At 43.0% G+C, this 22,209-nt stretch overlaps 1 protein-coding gene across 2 annotated transcripts in view; it reads left to right on the top strand.

Annotated features, from left to right (window-relative positions):
* Positions 1–22,209, top strand: part of ncanb (neurocan b) — a 204,089-nt gene that overhangs the window by 84,623 nt on the left and 97,257 nt on the right. For both annotated transcript variants that reach the window (XM_085773893.1, XM_085773892.1), the window contains 3 exons: positions 14,042–14,271; positions 14,421–14,589; positions 19,944–20,118. In XM_085773893.1, coding sequence (XP_085630019.1) covers positions 14,042–14,271; positions 14,421–14,589; positions 19,944–20,118 — 574 coding nt within the window. The remainder of the gene's footprint in view (positions 1–14,041; positions 14,272–14,420; positions 14,590–19,943; positions 20,119–22,209) is intronic.

Genomic DNA, 22,209 nt, shown 5'->3' with positions numbered 1-22,209 from the left:
CCTCGTGCAAATGTAAGACTCCTTAGATCAGGGTGCCATACACAGGTAATCGCTGTGAGTTTGGATCCCTCTCCAAAATGACGCTCCCAGTGCAACTGATCTGCACTGAACCCCCTTGGTGTAGTGCACAGAGGGCAGAGAGGTTGGATGAGAGACAGAGTGACAAAGGTAATCAACTGTGTCGGCCCAATCAAAGATGAATTAAACTCACAGAGCCAAACAACAAGAAGTCACTGTCGACTCCTCTGCATGCTGAGCACTCAAAGTATGAAAACCTTTAAAAGCAATCGAATTTGTTGTACATTAAAATTAAAAAGAAGTTCTCATGTTATACTTCATAACGAATGGTTAATCAACTTACCGAATCAATTTCTTGAATTGTAGCAGATCTACAGAAAAAGACCAAATGAGACAATCAAAATGAATTCTAATTGGTACATGGGGTATGAATCAGTGAGAAAGCCTTTGAAAAAAATCCTCGTGTTTTGTGTTTATCTCTTCGCTTTTCTCACTTCAAACCAGTGAGAAAACATGTGAGAAAACATGTGAGAGAAACACAACTACAGAAATCAAGCTCAAAAACAACTTTGGCAGGAAACTGTGTCCTCATGTTGGAGCCCAGAACTTATAGCAAGGAGCTGAGAGAGGAGAGATTTCAAGGCCTCTAGATTCATGTTTTTTAGCTATTATATCATCATTATAATCCACTGTAGTAAACACAAGCAGCCCTCAGGGAGGGACCATGAGGGTAGCAAAATGAATGACTCACCTAATCTCCACAATGAATGGTCACAATTTGTGACGGTCCGTTGCATTCTGGGAATCAAGAGTGTGCTCTCTTACAGTATGGGACTTGGTCACACTGACATTTTCTCTGTCAGTTTTTCCCATTATCCTCTGCAACAGTGTGCATACTGTATGTGGATCACTTGACAGACCTTCACAGCTTAGCTAGCAGCCCTATACTCCTCCTGTTTCATCTGCGTATAATTACCCCAACAGCACTTCTAAGAAGAGGCGAAAAGATGACATGCGAATAAGAAAAACAAAGCCGAGATCTTGACGCTCGCATTCATCGGCTCAGCCATTTTGAGAGAGGGAAACTGTTTTGATATTTTTTTTAATCTCTGAGATATTTATTTCTAATATGTATTTGCAGGGCTCATTAGAATTCGCTTTGATACGTCGAAAAGCTGGAGTTTAGGATCTTAATCCTCTCATTATGTGTCAGCAAGTTATCCAAACTCTGGAGAGATTCATCTTTTTGCATTTGTTTGCATATCTGTGTTAGTGTCTTTTTTAAACCTGTGACTTTACTTGGAGAAGGACAGTGTGACAGAGAGACACATGATGGGTTATTTTGAAGAGAAAGCCTTGCTGTCACACAGTTACTTTAGAACTTGTGTGTAACTTGGGATCATTTATGTATCTGTACATCTGTGGCGGCTCCACAGCCTCCCTATCTGCGTTTTTGGCAGTTTCTTTTTTCAGTCTATTCCACACAGCTCTGCAACACAAACATTCACATCCCTCAGTCCGTCTTTGCCCTCTCTGTACTCTCCTTGTTCTCCCTCGCTGCGTATCTGCGGGTATCTATCTGCATGTGTTTGTGCGTATGTAGGACAGACCGCACGCCCCCTCGTTGCTCTCGGTGGCCTCCCCGACCGTCTGCTCCTCTCTGTATTGTATTGTTTCTGCCTTCTGTGGAGGTGAAAAAAATAAAAAAAATAAAAAATCTACGGACTTGGCACTGGAGCCTTTCAGTGACTCAGGACTTGGATTCGCAGTCAGAGATGATGAAAATGCAGCCAACTGCTCTGTCTTTCTCTGTGTGGGTATATGTTTGTGTGGAAACCCTCAGGTTACATCTGCCAGGTAGTTTATGCAGCCAACTCGCAGAGCAGGGAGCACTGTAACACACACACACACACACACACACACACACACACACACACACACACACACACACACACATACATAGAGGCTGGTGGTGGTGTGGCCATGGATCTGCATGACTTCCTGGCGTGGACGGCTCCCCAACGATGCTTTCCTCACCCTAACTCTTATCTTAAAGTTGTTAGCTACAGGTTTAATTCCTCCCGGCCAGTAGGTGTCGCACTCACACTCGCCTGTTCTTGCTCCAACCTTCAGGTACGCTAGTAGCCACTGTTCCCTCTAAGGTGTTTTACTGCGCAATTGCGCACTGCTCCCCACCTCTTTGCGCAGAAGACAAAAAAAGTTGCACACTCGAATATCCCCGACTAGTTGAGGGTTTATTTCTCCCTAATGTGCGCTTCCAATTGTGAAATGTATGACCTCTGTGGGCATTTATCACTGCAATGAGCGACAGGTGACAGGGTGCTGTCTGCCAGTGATCATTAAAAAAAAAACATGCCCACGAGGCGCTGCCCAGCCAATACGCAGCAGTTATTTAGCTTGACAGCCAATCAATGTGTTATGACGAGTAGCCGCTGTTGTGGCGTTTTTGTTATTGCATAGCAATTCAGCCATGGCTAAACGGGAGGGTTGTGAGACTGCCGGAAAGGTAAAGAAAAAACGCGCGTCGTTGAAAGTGGAGTGGCTGTCACAGTCTGTGGTCACAGAACACATACGGACGAGCGAACACCGGTGAAACTCGGCGACATTTTTTTTCTTTTTCAACCGAGACTGGAGTCGTTTGCAAGACGTGCAGTGACGTAAAAGTAAAAGGCGAGTTTTCAGAGGGGAAAGTGTGGAGTGGACAATGTTTCCATCCCTCTCTTTCATTGTTTGGAGCCCATTGGCAAAACATAACAGTTAACAGTTCATTACAATTTTGCAAGCTCTCTCTCACACACACAGACAGACACACAGACACACACACGCACTGTGGTCTGTAAAGTGCAACTACGATTTAAGTTTTTGCTTTAGAATTATTATTACAGTTCATATCAAGAATGCGAGTGCCAAGAGTTGATGACATCAACTTGATGTTAGTTATTTTTTGACACAATTGCTCATATGGCAATACATACAAAATCTATTTTGCCAGAACAATATTGTATTTTGTTGTCATTAACTGTAACTGAAGTAGCCTAGGTAATGTTGTCAAAATAATCTGTTATTAATCATTATATTAGTAATATATATATAGTAATAGATTTTATATATAAAATCATATTACTATATATTAATCATGATATTTGGAGTTGGAGAGGTGAGGCACCAGCATGTGGATGTACTGTGTATGCTTGAGCTTGAGCTCACAGTCGCTCAAGCATGTCATCAGGGGAGTTGAATTTCTGCTCAGGAGTTTGGAAAAGTAGAGGGAACATTGCTAGTAGCTAAAGCTAAGCTAACACTAACCGTATTTAACGAGCAGCAGCTCCGGTGTTGACAGCGGACTGGAAACACATCAGAATCATTTCACACTAACTCACCTGCAGATGAACCTGGAAAACGCCCAGCATCACACCTGCACCCGGAGCGTTACCGGCTGACCGTTAGTTAGCATTAGCATTAGCACGATGCCATTTCTCCACAGAGCTATCACGACCTGGCCCCTGAGCTCTGCTTCATGTGACATCAACGTACTAAAGCTTTTGGCACAGAGATCATTTCATGCCAACGTTGCCAACGTAACCAGATATATTTATATATTTTGGACCCGTCAAAATTCATAAAACAATTATTTATATGCTATAAAATAAAAATTCTGTAAAATGAATACTTTTATTCTGCACCCCTCTAGCCATTCTGTGGATGTATTATGAAAAATTAATCATTTTGATGAAAAAGTTGTAGCTATAACCTTTAACGAGTGTATGTTTGGCTTTGTGTGCATGCCTAAGTGAGTAAGTAGGTGCGTGTAGGCTACTTGCGAATATGTGTGTGCTTGCTTGTGTGTGTGCGTGTGTGTGTGGGGGGGGGCAGGTCTTTTAACTTGTAAAGCACTTTATACATAAAGGTGCTATCAATACATAAAGTATGAAGTTGAAGAAGAAAAACACTATAACAGAGTACATTATGTCTTACAAATACACCCTCCCTGCCTCTGTTTCTAAGGGGAATTAACATCCAACTGATGCTGCCCCATCCCCCTGAATTTCTTTTTTCTTTTTTTCTTTTTTTCTTTTTTACAGCTGAGTGACTCTGGAAATTGTCAATGGGAGGTAGAGGACTACAGGGAGGGTTGGCACCAGAGCTCACCCCATGACACTTTGCTTGACAGCCCAGAGATTGGAAAAAAGGGTGGGATGTGGGGGAGGGGGGACAGATTAGGGTTGTGAGCCGTATGTGCAGACGACTGGGCGAGCGTGCCTGCACTTTTGTACAGGCACTTCCTGCGTTGTGGTTATGAATCTAAAATGTTGGCCGCGTGCCGCAGGAGATAAATATATCATTATGCTTCAGAAGGTGCAGAATTAGTCACGGCAGCAACCTCTGGGGAGGTTCCTGTGAAGCCTGACATGGCCTGGTTGGGAGTCAGCTCAGACAGGGAGGGGCTGCAGCGAGAAGGTTAATATTTGTCGCAAGGGGAGGAGGGGGAGGCAGTTTAGGGCAGAAGAGGTTTAAACGATGATTAGAGTGTACAGTAAGGGATTGGGGGAATTGTATATCTGGGAAAATACACCTGTGCAGCAAATAAGAGAAGGGAAGCAGGAGTGACAAGGCAGGGGGGGTAAAGTGCGAGGTAAAGTGCCAGTGTTCATTTTGGCACCTTATTTTGCTTTAGTTTTAGTCTAAAGAGAGCATTCTGTATGTGACTTTGTGCCAGGCAACACTTTGCTGCCTGGCACAAAGTCAATTGAAAACCCTTGAGGATCCCAGAGGCTTCAGTTATAATTGTCTCTCTCAGAGACGCTCGTCCACTGCAGGTAATGACTTCAGGTGAATTTCCTGTCCCACAGTGCTGCATCACTTCTTTCCCCTCTCCTTTTTGACAAATCAATGAGGAGCCTCCAGGCAAAATGTGTCCCTCATTTGCATGAAGTAAAAAAAAAAAATTAACTTTCAAATCCTTGTTTTCACTCCACTAGTCAAATAGAAAATGAACATGGGCAAACTTTGTGTTGCCTTGTGCCACATTCAGTGGGTCTTCACTGTAATTATGTGTACAGACACAACGCAGAGCGAATTGTAGAGGAGGTGCGATTGCACACAGAGTTAATTGAAAGACGTGATTAGATGCAAATTCATCCCAAATTGATTTAACTTGCATGCCAAACCATGCAAAAATAAAAATGCTTGAGAAATTTGCACATACTATATCCTGGAGCTTTATGAATTGGCTTCACAGAGGTACAGAGGGAAAAGAGAATTGGAGTCTGCCACTCAGGCACACTCCCACAGACGCAGGCTGTGAATAGCGCACGGCTAACGTCTGTACAGTTGGTACGTTACAGTGGCTGTTTAGGATGAGCAAACACAACAGTCGTTCAGGCAAATTTGTGCAAATAATGTGAGGCAATGTGTTACCGTCTTTATGTATGTGTTCAACACTTAAAAGTGGTACTCTCACCTGTTGCAAGTAGGGCCTAGACAATTTGATTGGCTGATTTCTCAGACATATCGGTATGTGTATGTGTGTTGGCCGATAAGAAACAACGTTTTTGTGCCTTGAAACTACAAACTGTCTGGGTTTCATTTAGAAATGGCATCCTTGCATTGCATTGGTGTTGATGTTTACCTTCTCTTATTCACAACACTGTAAGAATATACCAGGAAAAGAAAGTGTGTCATTACCGGTATTCATGATTGGCTTTTGCCTTTTTCAGTTTGAAGTTGAATCTTCCAAGAGTTTACTGCACTGCTTCAGTGAGGACATTTTGAATCAAAAAAAGTTTTTTATTGTCAAACAGCTAAATGTTTCTTCCTCCCATACAGACAGTATTTGTCTGTCAAATGTTCAAACTATATTTGAAGGACCATTGCTGAAAGATGTGTGAGTAATATTGGCTGATAAATCACTTACCAGATTTTTTTTTTTTAAGTATATATTTTTTCTTTCGCCTTTATTTGATAGCACACAGTAGAGACAGACAGGAAAGGGGGAGGCAGAGAGAGGGGGAATGACATGCAGGAAAGGTCTGCCCGACGCGGGATTCGAACCGGGGACGCCTGCGGTGAGGACTGTAGCCTCTACATGGGGCGGCCGCTTTAATCACTGCGCCACGCACCCCCCCCCTTACCAGAATTTTTACTACTTGATATCGGCCTTAAAATTCCCACATCACTTGGGCCCTGGTTGCTATGGGTTAATACAAGACTTTGACGGTAATGATTCAGACAGACTTGGGTGCTGTGTGTTACAATGCAACTGACTCATCTCAGTAAATACAATTGTCAGCCCCAAACTCAGGGCCACTTAGTGACCGGTGCTCTTCTTCACATGCTATTATGCAGCACAATCATTCAGAGGATTTGTCTGTTCACTGTGTGACAAGAGACAAGCAGCCAGGTGTCCAATCACATCAACAGATGATATTGAACTGATATTTATTCAGCCAACGTCCACAGGAAGATTCTTATTACTGCAGCAGTTATTCCACTACCAATAGCCCATAAATATGAAATATATCTGAAAGTAACATTACATCCACAGCAGCAACCTTTGATAACGTTACGTCATTGTTGTTTTGTTGACCATGGACACATTTATTGCTCATTGTCTTACTTTCCTGGACTGGTAATGTTGACTATCATAAGTGGCATAGAAACAAAGTGAAATGTAGTGGATTATGCAGATGCGTACAATACGACTAGATTAACATAATTAGTGTATAGTATTTTTCCCTTGCTCACTTCATTGCCTTGTTTGATTTTGTCTTATTTTTGTTATAGAACATGTTTAAAGAATATTTTTCACAGTAGGTTTCACAAACAAAACTTGCTCCGATAAAAGGGGAATAACACAGTGTGATAAAAACAACAAATCTGAGGAATGTAATGCAGGAACAATGAGGGGAGGAGACTTAGTTATAGAAGAAGCAGGGAGAATGTAAACAGGAGTGGGAGACAAAGTGAGGAATAGACGGGGAGGTGAGCACAATAGAAAACATCAGGGGGGTGAAGAGAGGAGAGGAGGAGGAGCACAGGGGAGGAAGGAAGAGTGAGGCAGGTGGGGATGGAGGGATGTTTTTTGGGGAGGGAGAAGAATGTCAGCATGGAGACATCTTTCTCCAACCCTGCATGAAGTCTGCCAGACAGACCCGCTGTGCATAGAAGGGCAAAATGAGTGTACAGTACATGCACACACACACACACACACACATGTGGTACTTCAGCGAGCAGTGTTTTGGTTTGGCCTGCACAGCTGAGTGTGTGTACTGTAGGTTTTGCGTCTTTGCATATGCACTTTGTGTAGGAGAAGGGCATCTGCACTGCAGTGAAACACAGACCAATGATCAAACACAGTGAAAAAGAAGCAAGAAACTACCCCCCCCACCCCTCCCATCCCACCCCCCACCTCATTCAATTTACATTATACAGCACATAGCCTCAGATCTGTTCTTTGAAGAGGCCACCCCCAAAGCACATAGTTATACATGTATTTCTGTGTGCGTGTCCTGCCTATCCACGTGTGTGTGTGTGCTTTCCTGTCCTGATCACGCTCTTTCCCCCTTTTCCTTTCCATTTGTGGTATCCCTGTTGTTGCCATGGTTATCACTTTTTAGCTTGGTTGGGGTAGTCTCAGCCTCAGCATCTTTTCTCACTCTCCTCCTGAATGATTACTCATCATTATAAAGAGCAGCCAGCCACCATTCATGATGTCTTCATGTTGTTCTCTCCACGTCCCTTTGTTTTCTCCTTTGGTCTTTGTGCGTCTCCCAAGGTCTTGTTAGAAGGATTGATTTCTCAAAATCCCATCACAAAATAATAAAGATGGCAAGTAGTTTTGTCAGACCATCCACTCGCACAAAAATAAACCCACAACCCACAGCTGCTGTCCTTGCGATGTTTTATTCATATGAGAAGATAGAAATGATTCAGTTTCTTCTAAAATGTTTAACTGAACTCTTTTTTCATCCCATGTTTATAGTTTTTCAGCTGGCCCTTCATGTCATCTTTGATAAAAGACAGACTAACTTACAGTAGGCAGAAGCTGAGGTGCAGCATTTTGCTAAATTCCTGGAAAGCAGCGGTACTAACTACATTTATTCATCCACATTTCAGTGGGAAATAGTGTGCCTTTTACTCCACAACATTTAGTTGACAGTACTGCTTACTTTGTGGGCTTAAATTTTTACACAAAATTATTGTTAAACTGGTTAAATTTATATTTTCTATCAATTTATCAGTTCACAAAGTGGTTCAAATTGGCTCCACTTCAACTAGCTGTAATATTTACACTCCTCTTAAGATGTTGCATGTTATATTCATAAATGTTTAGAAGGATATTGTGATATTGTGCAGAGTTTTCATGCATGGTTGTGTTTTATATATACAGTAGTCTCCAAATACTGCTTCCAGCATTCCAGAGATTTATAATAATTTGATACTAATTTGAAGGAAAATGGAGTCAGAGTGCTGTCTCACCTCTAATTAATTACAAGTATAACCTGGGGTATTTTAGTCACTGCACAGCAGGACAGCTGAACTTATAACAATAAAAGCAATCAAATACATGGAGAGAACATTTTCCAGCAAAATCACTACAGAATTTATATTCACTTTTGTTTCAACCATGCAGGTTATTCACTGATACATCTCCTAATCAAAAAGCACTTGAGTCAAAGTCCTAAACATAAACTAGAACATTGCCTCAATTTTCTCTACACTTACATGTAGCCAAATGGCACCAGAAACTTCCTGGCATGTTACTGGGAAATTACAGACCTGTTAAAAAGATTACCATTAAGTTCTTTTACAAGTCTTTAAATGCATCACCCTTATAGATCTAACCCACATCTGTTATGGTCCACATTAAAGTAAACTCTTATAATTACAAAAACAAGTTGACCTGAGGCTGCTGCAGTACAGTTGTGTTGTATCAGCTGTCATTTCTTAACACAGTGATCAACTAGTAGCAGCAAGCCTCCGTCAGACAGCTCATCTGTCATGATGTATGACCTACACACTCTTGTGCACAATCACGCACACACTTACACAAACACACAATCAGCTGACGTGCAGGCAGCGGGAGTGAAGCGGCGGCGGCGACAGAAGAGGATGCACTCGATCAGTCCCAGTAGCCAGTGATGGGCAGGCCGACGGCTGGAAGAGAGAGAGAGAAAGAGAGAATAGGAAAGAAAGGGGAAAAACGAGGAATGATGTTCCCAATTGTGTTCCTATTAGGGTGAAAATGCCATTACCGCCCACCCCGTGTCTGTGTGCAGCGCCGTGCCAGCCACATAAAGGCTCTCCGACTGTGTTTAATAATTCGAGAGCACCTCTAAAGCAAAGACAGATGGGCCAACGGTGAAGATCACGCAGACGCCACTGTGAACCAGCAGAAAGAAAAGAAGAAAATCTGAGCTCTGTCTGCAAGCTGCTGGAGATGCAGCTTCCACAGGAGGGGGGGCGGGGGCGTGTGTCCTCTCATGCCATGCCCTTCTCAACACTCCTTACTGACGGACAAAGACAAGGGATGAGGTCAATAAAAGACAGACTGTTAACATTTAACAAAGTCCAGTGGACTTGCTTGGACTTTACAATGTGATGTTTTCCAGTGGGGGAGTTTTACTCAGCACATTTTGCTCTTTTCCAGAATTTTTTTTGCTGCATTGACTTTCACTTTCACAATTCCCTCCTTATAATCACCTGACATCCAGGTGAGCTTTGTTTAGAGAAGGATGACAAAAAAAACAATATGATATCCAAACAAACGGCTGTCTTGTGGGGGCTATGCATGTGATAACATTTCTATCTAAATGCAGATTTGATATAGCGATGGCATTGGGGGCCCTCACTAGTTTGCATTCATTACCATGATGGAGGAGAGTGATGTTTTTTTATTTGTTTTGTTTTTCTTGGTCTCCACAGAGTGTAAACCTGGCGTCTCTAGAAGAGAATCCACAATTGATTTTATGTGATTTAGTTGTGTAAATTGCAGCACCAGGCGAGAACTACAGACAAACATTTGTCCAAATAAAGAGGACAGAAAGAGTGAAAGAACGAGGCAGCACGTGAACAAGAGCGAGATTGTGAAGCTTCATTGGCTTCATTTGTGGCACTGTTTCGCTATTGGCTACATAAGTAGTGAAATGTTGTTAACCTAAATGCTGCTCATCCAGGTGGAACCGGGCTAGAAAATGGTGAGCAGATTAAACATTATTGATGCCTCTCAGCTGAAGAATAACTTTGGCTGTTTTGGTTTCGAGCAAGCTCAGGGCAAGTTGTTTGAGAAATTGCAGTTTGATTGTCTTCTAGGACTGCACTTTACTTATTGAGAGTGTGTGTTGTGTGTCGGGGAGGTGTGGAGGGTAAACAAAGATGAGTGTTACATCCTGGAGGGGGATAAAACAAAGAGAGTGACAGCAGGGAGTGGAGTCTGATAGCCTCTTGTGAAAGATGCTTGCTTTGAGTGAGTGAGTGTGTGTGTGTGTGTGTGTGTGTGTGTGTGTGTGTGTGTGTGTGTGTGTGTGCAGGTGCGACCGTGTCACCATGTCAGTCTTAACACACCTCCCTTCTGAAACACAACAGCACTCTTTTTTTTTTTTGTTTTTTTTACTTTTGCCATCACATCCTCTTGACACCTTTTCCACATCATATCACTCCAATTTCACCGCTACACATGCATCCAGCTTTTTCCACTTTCCATTGTTTTGTTTATGCGTTTTCCCACGCTTGCCTCCCTCCACCATTCCCACTCCTGCACCACGTTATGCGGGAGTCAGTAGTGCTTGTTCATCTTTTCCACGGCTTGTGCTTTTCCACCTGTCAGCGTGAGGAGAAAGTACACAGCCGCTGCTATCAAGTAAAGCAAGTTTCAAGTGAACCATTTCCCTCTACACCTACAGTATACTCCCATCACAGAGCGCATGCTCACAGAGGCCGCTTTGTGGTGAACAGTGTTGTGTAACCTGCAAACACTGATGACAGCCGTTGATTAAAGGGATAGTTCACCCAAAATTCAAATTTCACTCATTATCCACTCACCCTCATGTCGACTAAGAGCTGTGAGAATTTTCAGAGTCCTCCGTTCCTTCTCTGAGTTACGGGGGGGTCGGCGCAGCAGTATTTGTCCATATAATGGTTGTCAATGGATACCAACTTTCTTTGTCCAAAAAGACACACCAAAAAACATCCATATACCTCATACTGCTCGTCTGTAATGTCCCTCTTGTATTGAAGCCCCGACATGAGAAATTGTTCCGAAAAAAATTAAATAAGTCTATATTTTAAGCTTGTTTGTAGCGGAAGCTCCCAGTGTCTCGGTTCACTGCTCTTCCTGTGTCAGTGCAAATCACGCGAGATTTGCACTGACCGGCGGAACAATTTCTCATGTCGGGGCTTCAATACCAGAGGGACATTACAGACGAGCAGTATGGAGGTATTTGGATGTTTTTTGGTGTGTCTTTTTGGACGAAGAAAGTTGGTATCCATTGACAACCATTATATGGACAAATACTGCTGCACGGACCCCCCCGTAACTCAGAGAAGGAACGGAGGACTCTGAAAATTCTCACAGCTCTTAGTCGACATGAGGGTGAGTAGATAATGAGTGAAATTCGAATTTTGGGTGAACTATCCCTTTAACAAAATGAATCACGTACATCATTTGGATCCAGCGAGAAAAACGCTGGATCACATGAAGAGCAAACAATGTTTCACTTTTAACAAGTATCTGCGATAAACAAGATCATTTTTACCCGTATGGGAGAAAAATAACCAGCAGAAACATCAGGGTAGTTATTGTTGCTGCCCCACACTGCTTTGCCTATTTATTCCTCAGTCACCTTCCCTCTCTTCTCGTCTTATCCCCTCTGCCTTTGAACGCCTCATGCATTTTGTTTCACAGGTCACCTCGCTCAACAGGCTGAGCTCCTCTTGAGTGCAAAACGAGAGGCCATTTCAGAGCACAGATCCTCTGGATCACGCAGCCATGCGAAGCAACACTGATGACTCGGCGAGGGAGTTAGACAAGTGGCATTCGTCTGCGATGATGTCAGAGGGAGAAGTGCAGAAGCGTGCGTTTGTGTGTGTGTGTGTGTTTATGCGTCTGAAGGGTGGGGAAAATGGGATGGGAGGGTTGATGTTAAGCTATCAGAGAAGAGGCGCTCAGCCTCTTAGCTCGAGCAACTGCAACAGCACAACGGCTGCAGGAATGAGCAATGACAGCTATTCACACGTCTGTTCAGAGGCACATTAACCATCCAGGAAGGAATGAAAAATGAAGGCTTCAACGCTCTGTGTGTGTGGCGGGGGGGGAGGGGGGGTGCATTCTGTGGGCCTCAACTAGCAAGTGTGAGATGAGGTATTTTCACTTGTGAGTGCACCCAACACACACTCCCACCCACCCACACACACACACGCACGCACGCACGCACACACACACACACACACACACAGACAGTAGCCCATACATCCCTGAAAAGACGAGGTAAGTCATTCAAAGTTGAATCATGACGTTGATGGTCGAGGGAAAACTGATCCTGAAGACAAAACAAACACACCGGGTATACAGTACTGTATCTTTGTATGTTGGCTGAAGATAAAACGAAAACGATGTGAACACAAGGACGAGAGGAGGGACTGAGTCTGACAGCTGGCTGTTGGTCACGCTGAGGGAGAAGACGAGGAGAGAAGAAAATGCCGGGAGATGGAGAGAAAACTGATACTGCAGAGGGACGGACAGAGAAGTTGAACGACACACTGGAAAACAAAAAGATTGTTCCACCGATGTGCTGTTAGTTTACAGACAGGAGGGCCCCTCCTGTAGTGTGCAGCACTTTAACATGCATCCAATCAAAGAGGAGTGGAGCGGGACACACAGAGAGCGCACAGTGGAAAGCGACACTAATGAAAAGAAATCAATAGGGTCACTTTCTCCAACGTTCAATCCCAGCGTCTCTTCCAGCCACCTTGACAGCGTCTCTATTGTTTGCTTCTTTTTACAGCTCCACATTACATCCCCTCTACTTACAGCTATAGCTCCAACACAGCAACTGACATTAACGTTAGCACGGCAAAGAGGTGGGAGGCTGATTGAGAATGGGGGCGCTGGTGCAGGGCTTTGGGGCAAATTCGATTAGACATAGTAGCGGTAAGTTGTTTTTGCCAGTGTTCACAGTAATAACAAGAACAGGACACTGATAAGTGAGTTAGAAAAGAGTCAGATGAGGACTTAGGCTTTTTACACCGTCTCACACTGAGCAGTCTGGATCATCACAAACTGGTAGAGCACAGAGGTGATGACTAGTGTTGCTGTTTTGTCAGGGAATACACATTTCCCTCTGCAATGTAAATGAGCCACCACTGTCTTTTCAGGCAATGTGACAATGGATTTGAGCATAATAAAAAACTATGATATGATTCTACCAGTGGGAAATTAATTTTACACTGAACCTGCACCACTCTCTGAATTTGCCATAACCGTACCCTTTCCCAGTCATCGGTTGTTTTGATGAAAGTGTGGGGTTGGTGCGGCTTTAAGCTTCAAAGAGGTGGTTGATATTGATCTCATATTGCATATCCAGGTTTGATGTATGGCATGTGAAAGGACTTTTGATATCTTCCCCTCCTTAGTGTAGCCCTGCCTGCCACTGTTCAGGTAGCGCAGTAATGGTCTGCTGGATCAATGACCAATAATCACTGTCACACTGGCCTCTGTTCTTTCCCTTTTACTCCACAACCAGGAGGATCTGATGGAAGCTCTGTCGTTTAATAGATCTATTATTTATTGTTTTTTCAGTGTTTATTTATTTATTTATCTATTCATTCATTTATCCTAATCCAAGAAGAAACAATCAACTCACGTCTTTTCAATGTAATGAGAAATAACGTCCTGTGGCTTCATTTAGAAGACAGTAATGATTCCTCTCCTCTCCTCTCCTCTCCTCTCCTCTCCTCTCCTCTCCTCTCCTCTCCTCTCCTCTCCTCTCTTCTTCCTCCTCCTCAGGTGTAACCAGTACAGATACTGTGGTGAATATGCGGAAAGTGACCCATCAGACTATAAGTGAGGAGATGTCCAAAACCGTTCTCCTCCCCTGCCTCTTCACCCTCCGCCCCGGTGCCAGTTCATCCCATGAGCCCCCCAGGATTAAATGGACCAAGGTCTGGGGCCAGAGAGGCTCAGACGGCCTGCAGAAGGAGCAGTCGGTTCTGGTGGCTAAAGACAATGTGGTCAAGGTATATACTTCAGGTTTAGAGCAACGCCTGTGAAATGTTTGGTCTCGACTGTTTGGAAAATGGAGTCAGACTCTGTGGTGCGTTATAGTTTTTGCCTGCATTCATTTTAATCCTTCCCCTTTTATCCCTTGCCAACCTTCCTCTCTCAGGTGAAGAAGGCCTTCCAGGGTCGTGTGACACTGCCTGGTTACAACATCAACCGCTACAATGCCAGTCTGGCTCTGACTGGGCTTCGGTCCAGTGACTCTGGTCTGTACCGCTGTGAGGTTGTGGTTGGCATCAACGACGAGCAGGACACAGTTCCCCTGGAGGTCACAGGTGATTAACATGTAGACTCAGGAGTTGATTAGTTTAAATGTGTGTAATTAATATTTGTGTGTGTGTGTTTCACATTGTACAGTACATTGCTACCATCAATTGCTAGGTAACTAGCTACTAGAAGCGAGAGTTATTGTTTAGTCTTATTACGTAATTTGAAAGCTAATGACACTAGTGCGTAGGTAATTGATTGAGATAACCCAGCATCAATTATGCCAGCAGTAATTAAAGATTTTATGAAGTATTAAAGTTTAGGAGCAGTAATTAGCATCAAATAATTAAGTGATCACAAAAGCTTAAACATCACAGACAGGGAGCGGGTGCATTTGAAAATAAATCAACCAAACTGTGTCCATGTACCAAAAGAGATATTGTTAAAATTAAAAACCAGACTAAAAGTGTCATGAGTACTGAGGAGGCTTAAATAGGAAACACTCGTTTCAGTCTGTTAATTGAGTAATGGAAAATGTGATGGTTCCTTGGTGAGGCTGCTTTGAAAATAATAGCTGAAGAACATGATAAAGATTTGTTAAGACTAAATTCAAGTGAGTTCTGTTTATTGATACTGATATTGAGACCACATTCAAAACAATGAATATTGACCAAAGTACCATTGTTAATTTTAAGTACATCAAAGTTGCCATCTTGCCATAGATGTGTGTTTTTATCTGACATGAGCTACAGTATGAGCTGTGACGTGTGTTAATGTTAATACGGTTCTGACAGTTGCACAGTCAAACCACTATTAGGATAGATAGAGAGAAAGAGAGTGAGGAGACTCATGAGTCTCATTTGCATGGCTTTACTGATACATAGCGATTAGCCTCCATTTATGCCATTCTAGGTGTTGTATGTTTTTACCTACACAATTTACTGTCTGAGTGGATCAACACTCCACTGTTTGAATGTGTATTCCTCCCATTTGCTCTCAAGGTCTGCCACTATGAATAATAATGACCTGTTTTCTATGTCAGGCTAATACAGCCATTACAGCCAGCGCTGTTTACAGGCTGTGTAGAATGTATGATGATGGGGAAAAGGTGAGGTAACTAGAACACATTAAACATCATTGACCTGGTGCCACTCGGGTGCTGTTCATGCACTGAAAACCTAATGAAACCAATATGGTAGGAACCCAGAAGTGAGCGCTATTATCAAATAGTGTTACTTAGAGAGCTCTGTATGGCTCTTGGTGGCTCAACTAAATGGGCAACCCATTTACTACATTTTCTGTATCCAGGACACCCGTATTTGTGGAATTACCAGACTACCTGGAGGTGGTTCACTGTAGTAGAACCATAATTACTGTGTCAGAGTATTTTAGCTGCAGAGCTATCATCAGATTCTTTCCAGGTCACTCACTATTTTTAAGAATAAGCTATTATCATTATGACCACAGGGAATCGCACAAAATGCATTAGCCACTATGCTGTCTCTTCCCACAAATCCATGCAAATGTTGTGAACATCTCTAAAAGCCCAGTAGCCTTTCTCTTTTACCCACACACTGCACACTACCATGTCTGTGTGGCCCTCCACTGAGAGGAGCACAGATATCCTGCACTACATCGCCTGCAGAAAGCCCATATGTGAATATATGTAGAATTATAAAACAGAAAGGTGAAATCCCGCAATCTGATTGGTTGTTAACCGTGGTATAATGAGCATAGCGGCATTTTTATGCAAATGAGAATGACTGATGCATCCTGGGTAATTTAGGGGCAGCACCCGGCATTTTTAAATTGCGCTCGGTGGCTTTTTGTATTTTGATGGAGCGTAGACTAACTAACAATCAATTTGAATGTTTTATTTTGTGTTTCTTTTGTAGCACTATGTCTCATAATTATTTTGACACCCTCTTTGAAACCGACCGTTCACGCTATCTTGAAAAATTACAATTAATTAATCTACCGGTATGCTCATTTAGCCTCCCACAATGATCAATGACTCCACACAGTGGCCAGAAATGTCTGACCCAGACATCTACACGTATTTGGTCGAATCACCGGGGAGGTTTTGGCTAAATAAGTGTTGTCTGTAAATAGCCTGTTAATAGCCAATTTTTTATTAGTTAGCTTGTTAAGCCAGTTAGGCTGAACTTTTCAATGGAGGGATGCCGGGCGCTGCCCCTAAATTACCCAGGATGCCTCAGTCACTCTCATTTGCATAAAAATGCCACTCTGGTCTATTCTAAAGCCTTATCACAGCATAGGCTATCACCCCGCGTCAGGCACGTAGGACCATGGATGTATTATATTAGCGTATGACTGGTATGAATGGAAGTCGTCGTCATGTATCCATGACAACGGACTGTCACAGTCCGTAGCAAAAGACAGTTGACGTTTTTACGATGTTGAAAAACGGACTAAAGTAGTTGAATTCACATGTTTAATGTGAACTTTCACCTCCGGGGAGGGTTAACAGTGGTAGAGGGGACTGAGCAGTGACTTTCACCTGAAAAAAAGCGGAGGAAAAGATGAGATGCAGAGCTAACTTGGAGCTAATGCCTGGAGAGGTGGGACTATTTTTTTCACAGTGGGGCTATTTCATTGGATAATATGTATTTCTGGTTGAATAAAACTACATGAAATTGATTGCGTATCCCTCTTTCATATTGTCATTATTGGTAAACGTTTTATAAAAGCAATATATCACTCCAGTCCGTGGTATATGCTCATAATACCACTCTAAGGGGCGGTGTTTGTCCGGACGCGACGGCCTGTCGTGATATATTGCTTTAAGCATACCTGTGTATTAGGGGGCAGCTTTGTGCTCATGTTGGTTACGGCCACTGTGTCTGTGTAATTTCAACAAGAATGCTATCACATTGTTCCTGAAAGCTCTTTACATTTAATGAGCAAGACCCCTGTCACTACGCTTGGGAGACCCCGCATCCTCCCCCTCTTGGACAATCGATTAACACACTATGAAAATCACTCCTTCAGAGAGAAACCAATTACGTAGCCGGCGAGGAGTAGCCATCTCCAGGGCTTAGTCTTAATTGGCAGTCACGCTACACGGCAGACCACAGCCGTCTTCACACTAATTCTTCTGAGTGCTTAACGTATTAATTAGCAGGTATTGATACTGCTCAGCTATATCAATATCATATTAATCCACACTGCTCATAGACTCATCTGTGTGTGTCTAAGCCCCGGTGAGATGCCCTTCCTCTCCTGCCATCTGTGCTTTCATTTCTCCTGCGCCGTCTTCTTCTTACTCGCTCTTTGTTTTGTCTTCTTTTCTCCTGGTACATATTGACCGGTCAGTTGGCCGTCTCACCAATCAGAACATGGCGCCATTGATTGTGTGTGTCAGCTATTGTCTGTGGTAAGATGTGGCTACCCACCATTAACTGGTGTGAGACAATAGATAGTGTATCAGAAGTGGGCATGGACAGAAGTTACTATGCAGCATCTGGGATGTATCATGGCGCTATATAGATGCATCCTCAAAGCTGGGACACTATAAAACTTGCAAAGAGCTCCAGTGCTGGTATAGAGTCGACTTGTTTCTGCAACTTAACTGGAAGGATTGAAAACAACTACTGTATTTAAAAAGACTCTTTAAAGAAAGTTTCTGCTAATTGGCTTTTTTGCTGAGAGTTGCATGAAAGGGTGACTACCATTCTCACCACTAATTATGAAGCTACTACTTATTATAGATTGTTGGGTTAGCAAGGTCAGGTCAACTCAAGGAGTGCAAACAGTGTGAACAAGCAAACCTGCATCTGTCTAAACTCTCAACTGCAAAATTCACCTACCAGCACCTCTAAAACCACTGCTTGTTATCATGAGACATTTTCGTAGTTTAAACAACAGAGGTACAACACGGTGCGTGGTGAGTTTCAGAGGTGTTAGATTTTGTTAATGTTGGACAGAACCAGGCTAGCTGTCCAGTGTTTATTCTAAGCTACGGTAAGTTTATTATACATGGATGTAGGGGTAACAAACTTTTCATCTAACTCTCAGCAAGAAACATATTCCCCTAAAATGCCATATTGTGTGTTTAAATAAATAAATGTAATTCATTATTCTAATACAGTGTACTAAGAAACAAGCAATAATACCAAGAGCCAAGGGACAGCGACCGCTGAAAAGTGCTACAATGAGGGCATCATGCAGTCATAAATGGAGCCTCGCTGTTCTCCTCCCTGGAGACTGTGTGTGTGGATGAGGAAGCAGAGGGTAAAAATAGAGGGATGAAGTATTGGGTACGACCCTTGCATAGAATCTGACTGGGTTTCCCATACTGAGAGGAAACCCTATTGTCCCTGTAGTATACGTATCAGCCAGCAAGCCAGCATCTCTGTCTGGACACGATCCCACAGCCACAAAGGAGCACAGATGGAAACTGAGAAATTAGGAGAAGAAGGAAAGAACAACACAGAGAGGATTTCTGCTCCACATTTCCATGGCACTAAAAATTGTGTGTGTGTGTGTGTGTGTGTCTAACAAACACACAATGCCCAGCTTGATTTCTGCACCCATGGCCCGGAGTGCTACCGCTCAAACTGCTACACAGGCCTCCATCTCACAGGAATCTCTGTCACTCTCCCAGACAAAGCCAGTGAAGATAAAGGAGCCGTGTTAGTGGCCAGACGCCCACTGGCTCTTATGTCCTGATGCTCCTCAGGGAAACCGCACTGTGTGAATGACAGGCAGGGGTGGGAGGTGAGGGGACATCAGATGGACACTTCTGAAGCTATTCCATTCCCATTTAAGTGCAATATATATAATGCTCCTGTCACAGCTCTGGGAATTGTGTTTCACTCTTTTTCCAGGTTTTTCTTATTTTTTGGGGGGGCTACTTCCACTTTTTTGAACCTCCCTTGTTTGTATTCCTGTCTACCTCTCTTCCTCTCATTCTGTCACCGTGCTTCACTACATGCATCTGCTTGAATAGCGCGTATATCTCTGTATTTATCTGCTTCCTTTGTCTTTCCATCATGAGCGCGGAGGCAGGCGGAATATGGCAGGATGACATTGTGTGTGTACTGTTAAAGCTGTAAAACAAACATCACCACTGTCTGTCATACACACGTATCCAAGGGCAACATGTCTTCTCTCCAATGATAAGCCAACCGACTCTCTGATGCAAATGAGACTCACACAACACAGGTTTCTGAACCTGAATGCTGTTGTTTCCTTCTGCACAGATGAAACGATGTCAGTACACGATGAGAATGTCTAGAGGGCTTTCTCTTTCATGCGTCTGTGAGCGTGTACATGTTCATGTTTTAATGGTTCAGGGTTGCGCTTAACCCGAAGTTTACAGGTCTTAAACTCATGCTGTTGGTTTCTAAAGAACCCACCGCCCCACTCGTTTTTCACACCTTCTGTCTCTTTCCTCCAGGTGTGGTGTTTCACTACCGGGCCCCTCACGACCGCTACGCCCTGTCCTTTGCTGATGCTAAGAGGGTGTGTGTGGAGAACTCAGCAGTCATAGCGACACCAGGCCAGCTGCAGGCTACGTTTGCTGATGGCTACGACAACTGTGATGCTGGCTGGCTGTCCGACCAGACCGTCCGGTGAGGATTTCAAATATGGGTAGATTGACAGCAGGTGGCTCAAAGACCAAGTATAGTTTGTTTCTGTTGGACAAACTCTGACTATGACACACTTTGCTATCTCTATGGTTACCAACATGATGTAACATAGATTCTTTGTGAGTGTTATATTACAGTTCTCGTTATTATAACTTGGAGCACCATAAAGGGTGTTTCAACAAAGTAGTACAAGAAAAGCAACAAGAAGGACATGAATTAGCTCCCTGGTCGGCATGGCAACATACTGTATGTGTTCTAGGAGTTATAAACACATGGTAAAAGCCCTTGAATGATGAAAGTACTACATGTAGTATAGTCAGTTGTCACATTGTTTACGTTATATTAGTAGGTATTGTATTTCTAAATCCACAAGAGAACAATAGACACTATCAAAGTACCTTTACTTGAATGCTGTAATCAAGTATATTTTTCAAGTATCTGTATTTTACTTGTAGTGTTTGGAAACTTACAGTACAACTTTTCCTGCACTACACATGACCATTGTATTATTGCCTATAGTACATTTCTACTACTACAGTAAGTGGTCTCGCTTTGAAACAGCTTTTAGTCTGTGGAATGAATTTTCCTTTATTTTGAAAAATGTCACAGACCATGGCTGTGTGAGTTTAAAAAAAAAACAATCATAGCCAACTCCTACACTGTCAGTCACATTGTCCTTGTTGCATTTGCATTTTTGAACAGCTCAGTATGAACTTGGCAGTGGCAGGTCTGACAATGTTTGAAATTTCAGAGATAAAGATTCCTTTTGTTTAAAATGTTTGCTGTGTTTACCAGAAACGTGAAGGCAACAATGGCTCTTCTTGTTGATTCAGTTGTGTTTTCGTGGCCATTTCTATAAGTATTTTTCTTTTCACATGCTACACACTTGTTGTACATTGAGTTGGTGCCTCAGGTCATTTGGTACTGTAAATACACATACTGTGGAACAATACAGCAATGTAGACAAATCAATCATAGCAAAACTCTAATGTAATCATATTTTATACTTTTACTCAAGTAGTAACGTTGTTTACTTTGTCCCCCACTGCCCTGAATTGAATCTAATAACAGTGATTATGAACAGTCTTGTTTGGGTTTGCTGACAGCTTATCTTTGTTGCACCAGGTTGCTATTTTAAATTCTCTTTATAATTTGCAACATGATCAAACACTGCAACAAAAATAAATGCACTCTGCTACTAAAAATATGTCAAACAAACAGCATTTTTTTTGTATTCACTATGTATAAGCATAGCAGCGTGACAGTCAATCTGATCTTTTTGGAGTTTTTATAAACACAAAAACTCTGCTCCATAATTGGACCTAATTGCTTATTTGCATTTACACTAGAAACGCAGATGACGGCATGTGCTCCCTCTGAGCGGTCTGTCAGGCTGCTGCTCGTGCTTCAGCTTGCCACCTTTCATTAACTCCCTCTTAACACCGCCAGTCAGAGTCCATCTCTCAACAGCGTTCTCCATATCTCCATATTTTAATTTCGATGGCCATTGCTCCAGAGCCTGACTGTTGTCCTCCCGACAGTTTTTCACAACTTTCCCGTGGCGCTGCTTCCTACCCTCTCTCTCTCTCTCTCTCTCCCTCCGTCCTACGGTCCTGTTGTTTTCACTCGGGAGCTATCTAATTGGTCTAGATCCAGGAGGCTCTGACTGCACATCAGCCAGAAGGAACGTGTCCAATTAATACGGTGGGAAAATACAGACATCAGCTGTCGCTCCATCAGCCACCAAGCAGAAAGAAAGAGGTTGAGACCAGAGACGCTACACGTTCTCTAGTCATGCTCTGATGAAAACAAGTTTCTCTGGAAGAGAAGTGCTGCAGGTTCATGTGTATTTTGAGAATGTACTGTGTGTGTGTGTGTGTGTGTGTGTGTGTGTGTGTGTGTGTGTGTGTGTGTGTGTGTGTGTGTGTGTGTGCGTGCGCATGCGGCTTTTACCACTACTCCCCAGTAGTCCCTGTATGCCCAACATAATCTTTTAATCAGCCTCTTTGCTTGTGCCCTGGTGCTGCTACAATAAATGTTCTCGAGGAATAATTGCGCAGTTGGAGCCTGTGA

This window comes from Trachurus japonicus, chromosome 4, assembly GCF_045865225.1.
Source record: "Trachurus japonicus isolate A0001 chromosome 4, Traja_1.0".
NCBI classification, from domain to species: Eukaryota; Metazoa; Chordata; class Actinopteri; order Carangiformes; family Carangidae; genus Trachurus; species Trachurus japonicus.
Note: the sequence above shows the minus strand (reverse complement) of the source record. Positions and strands in the feature narration are given on the sequence as shown.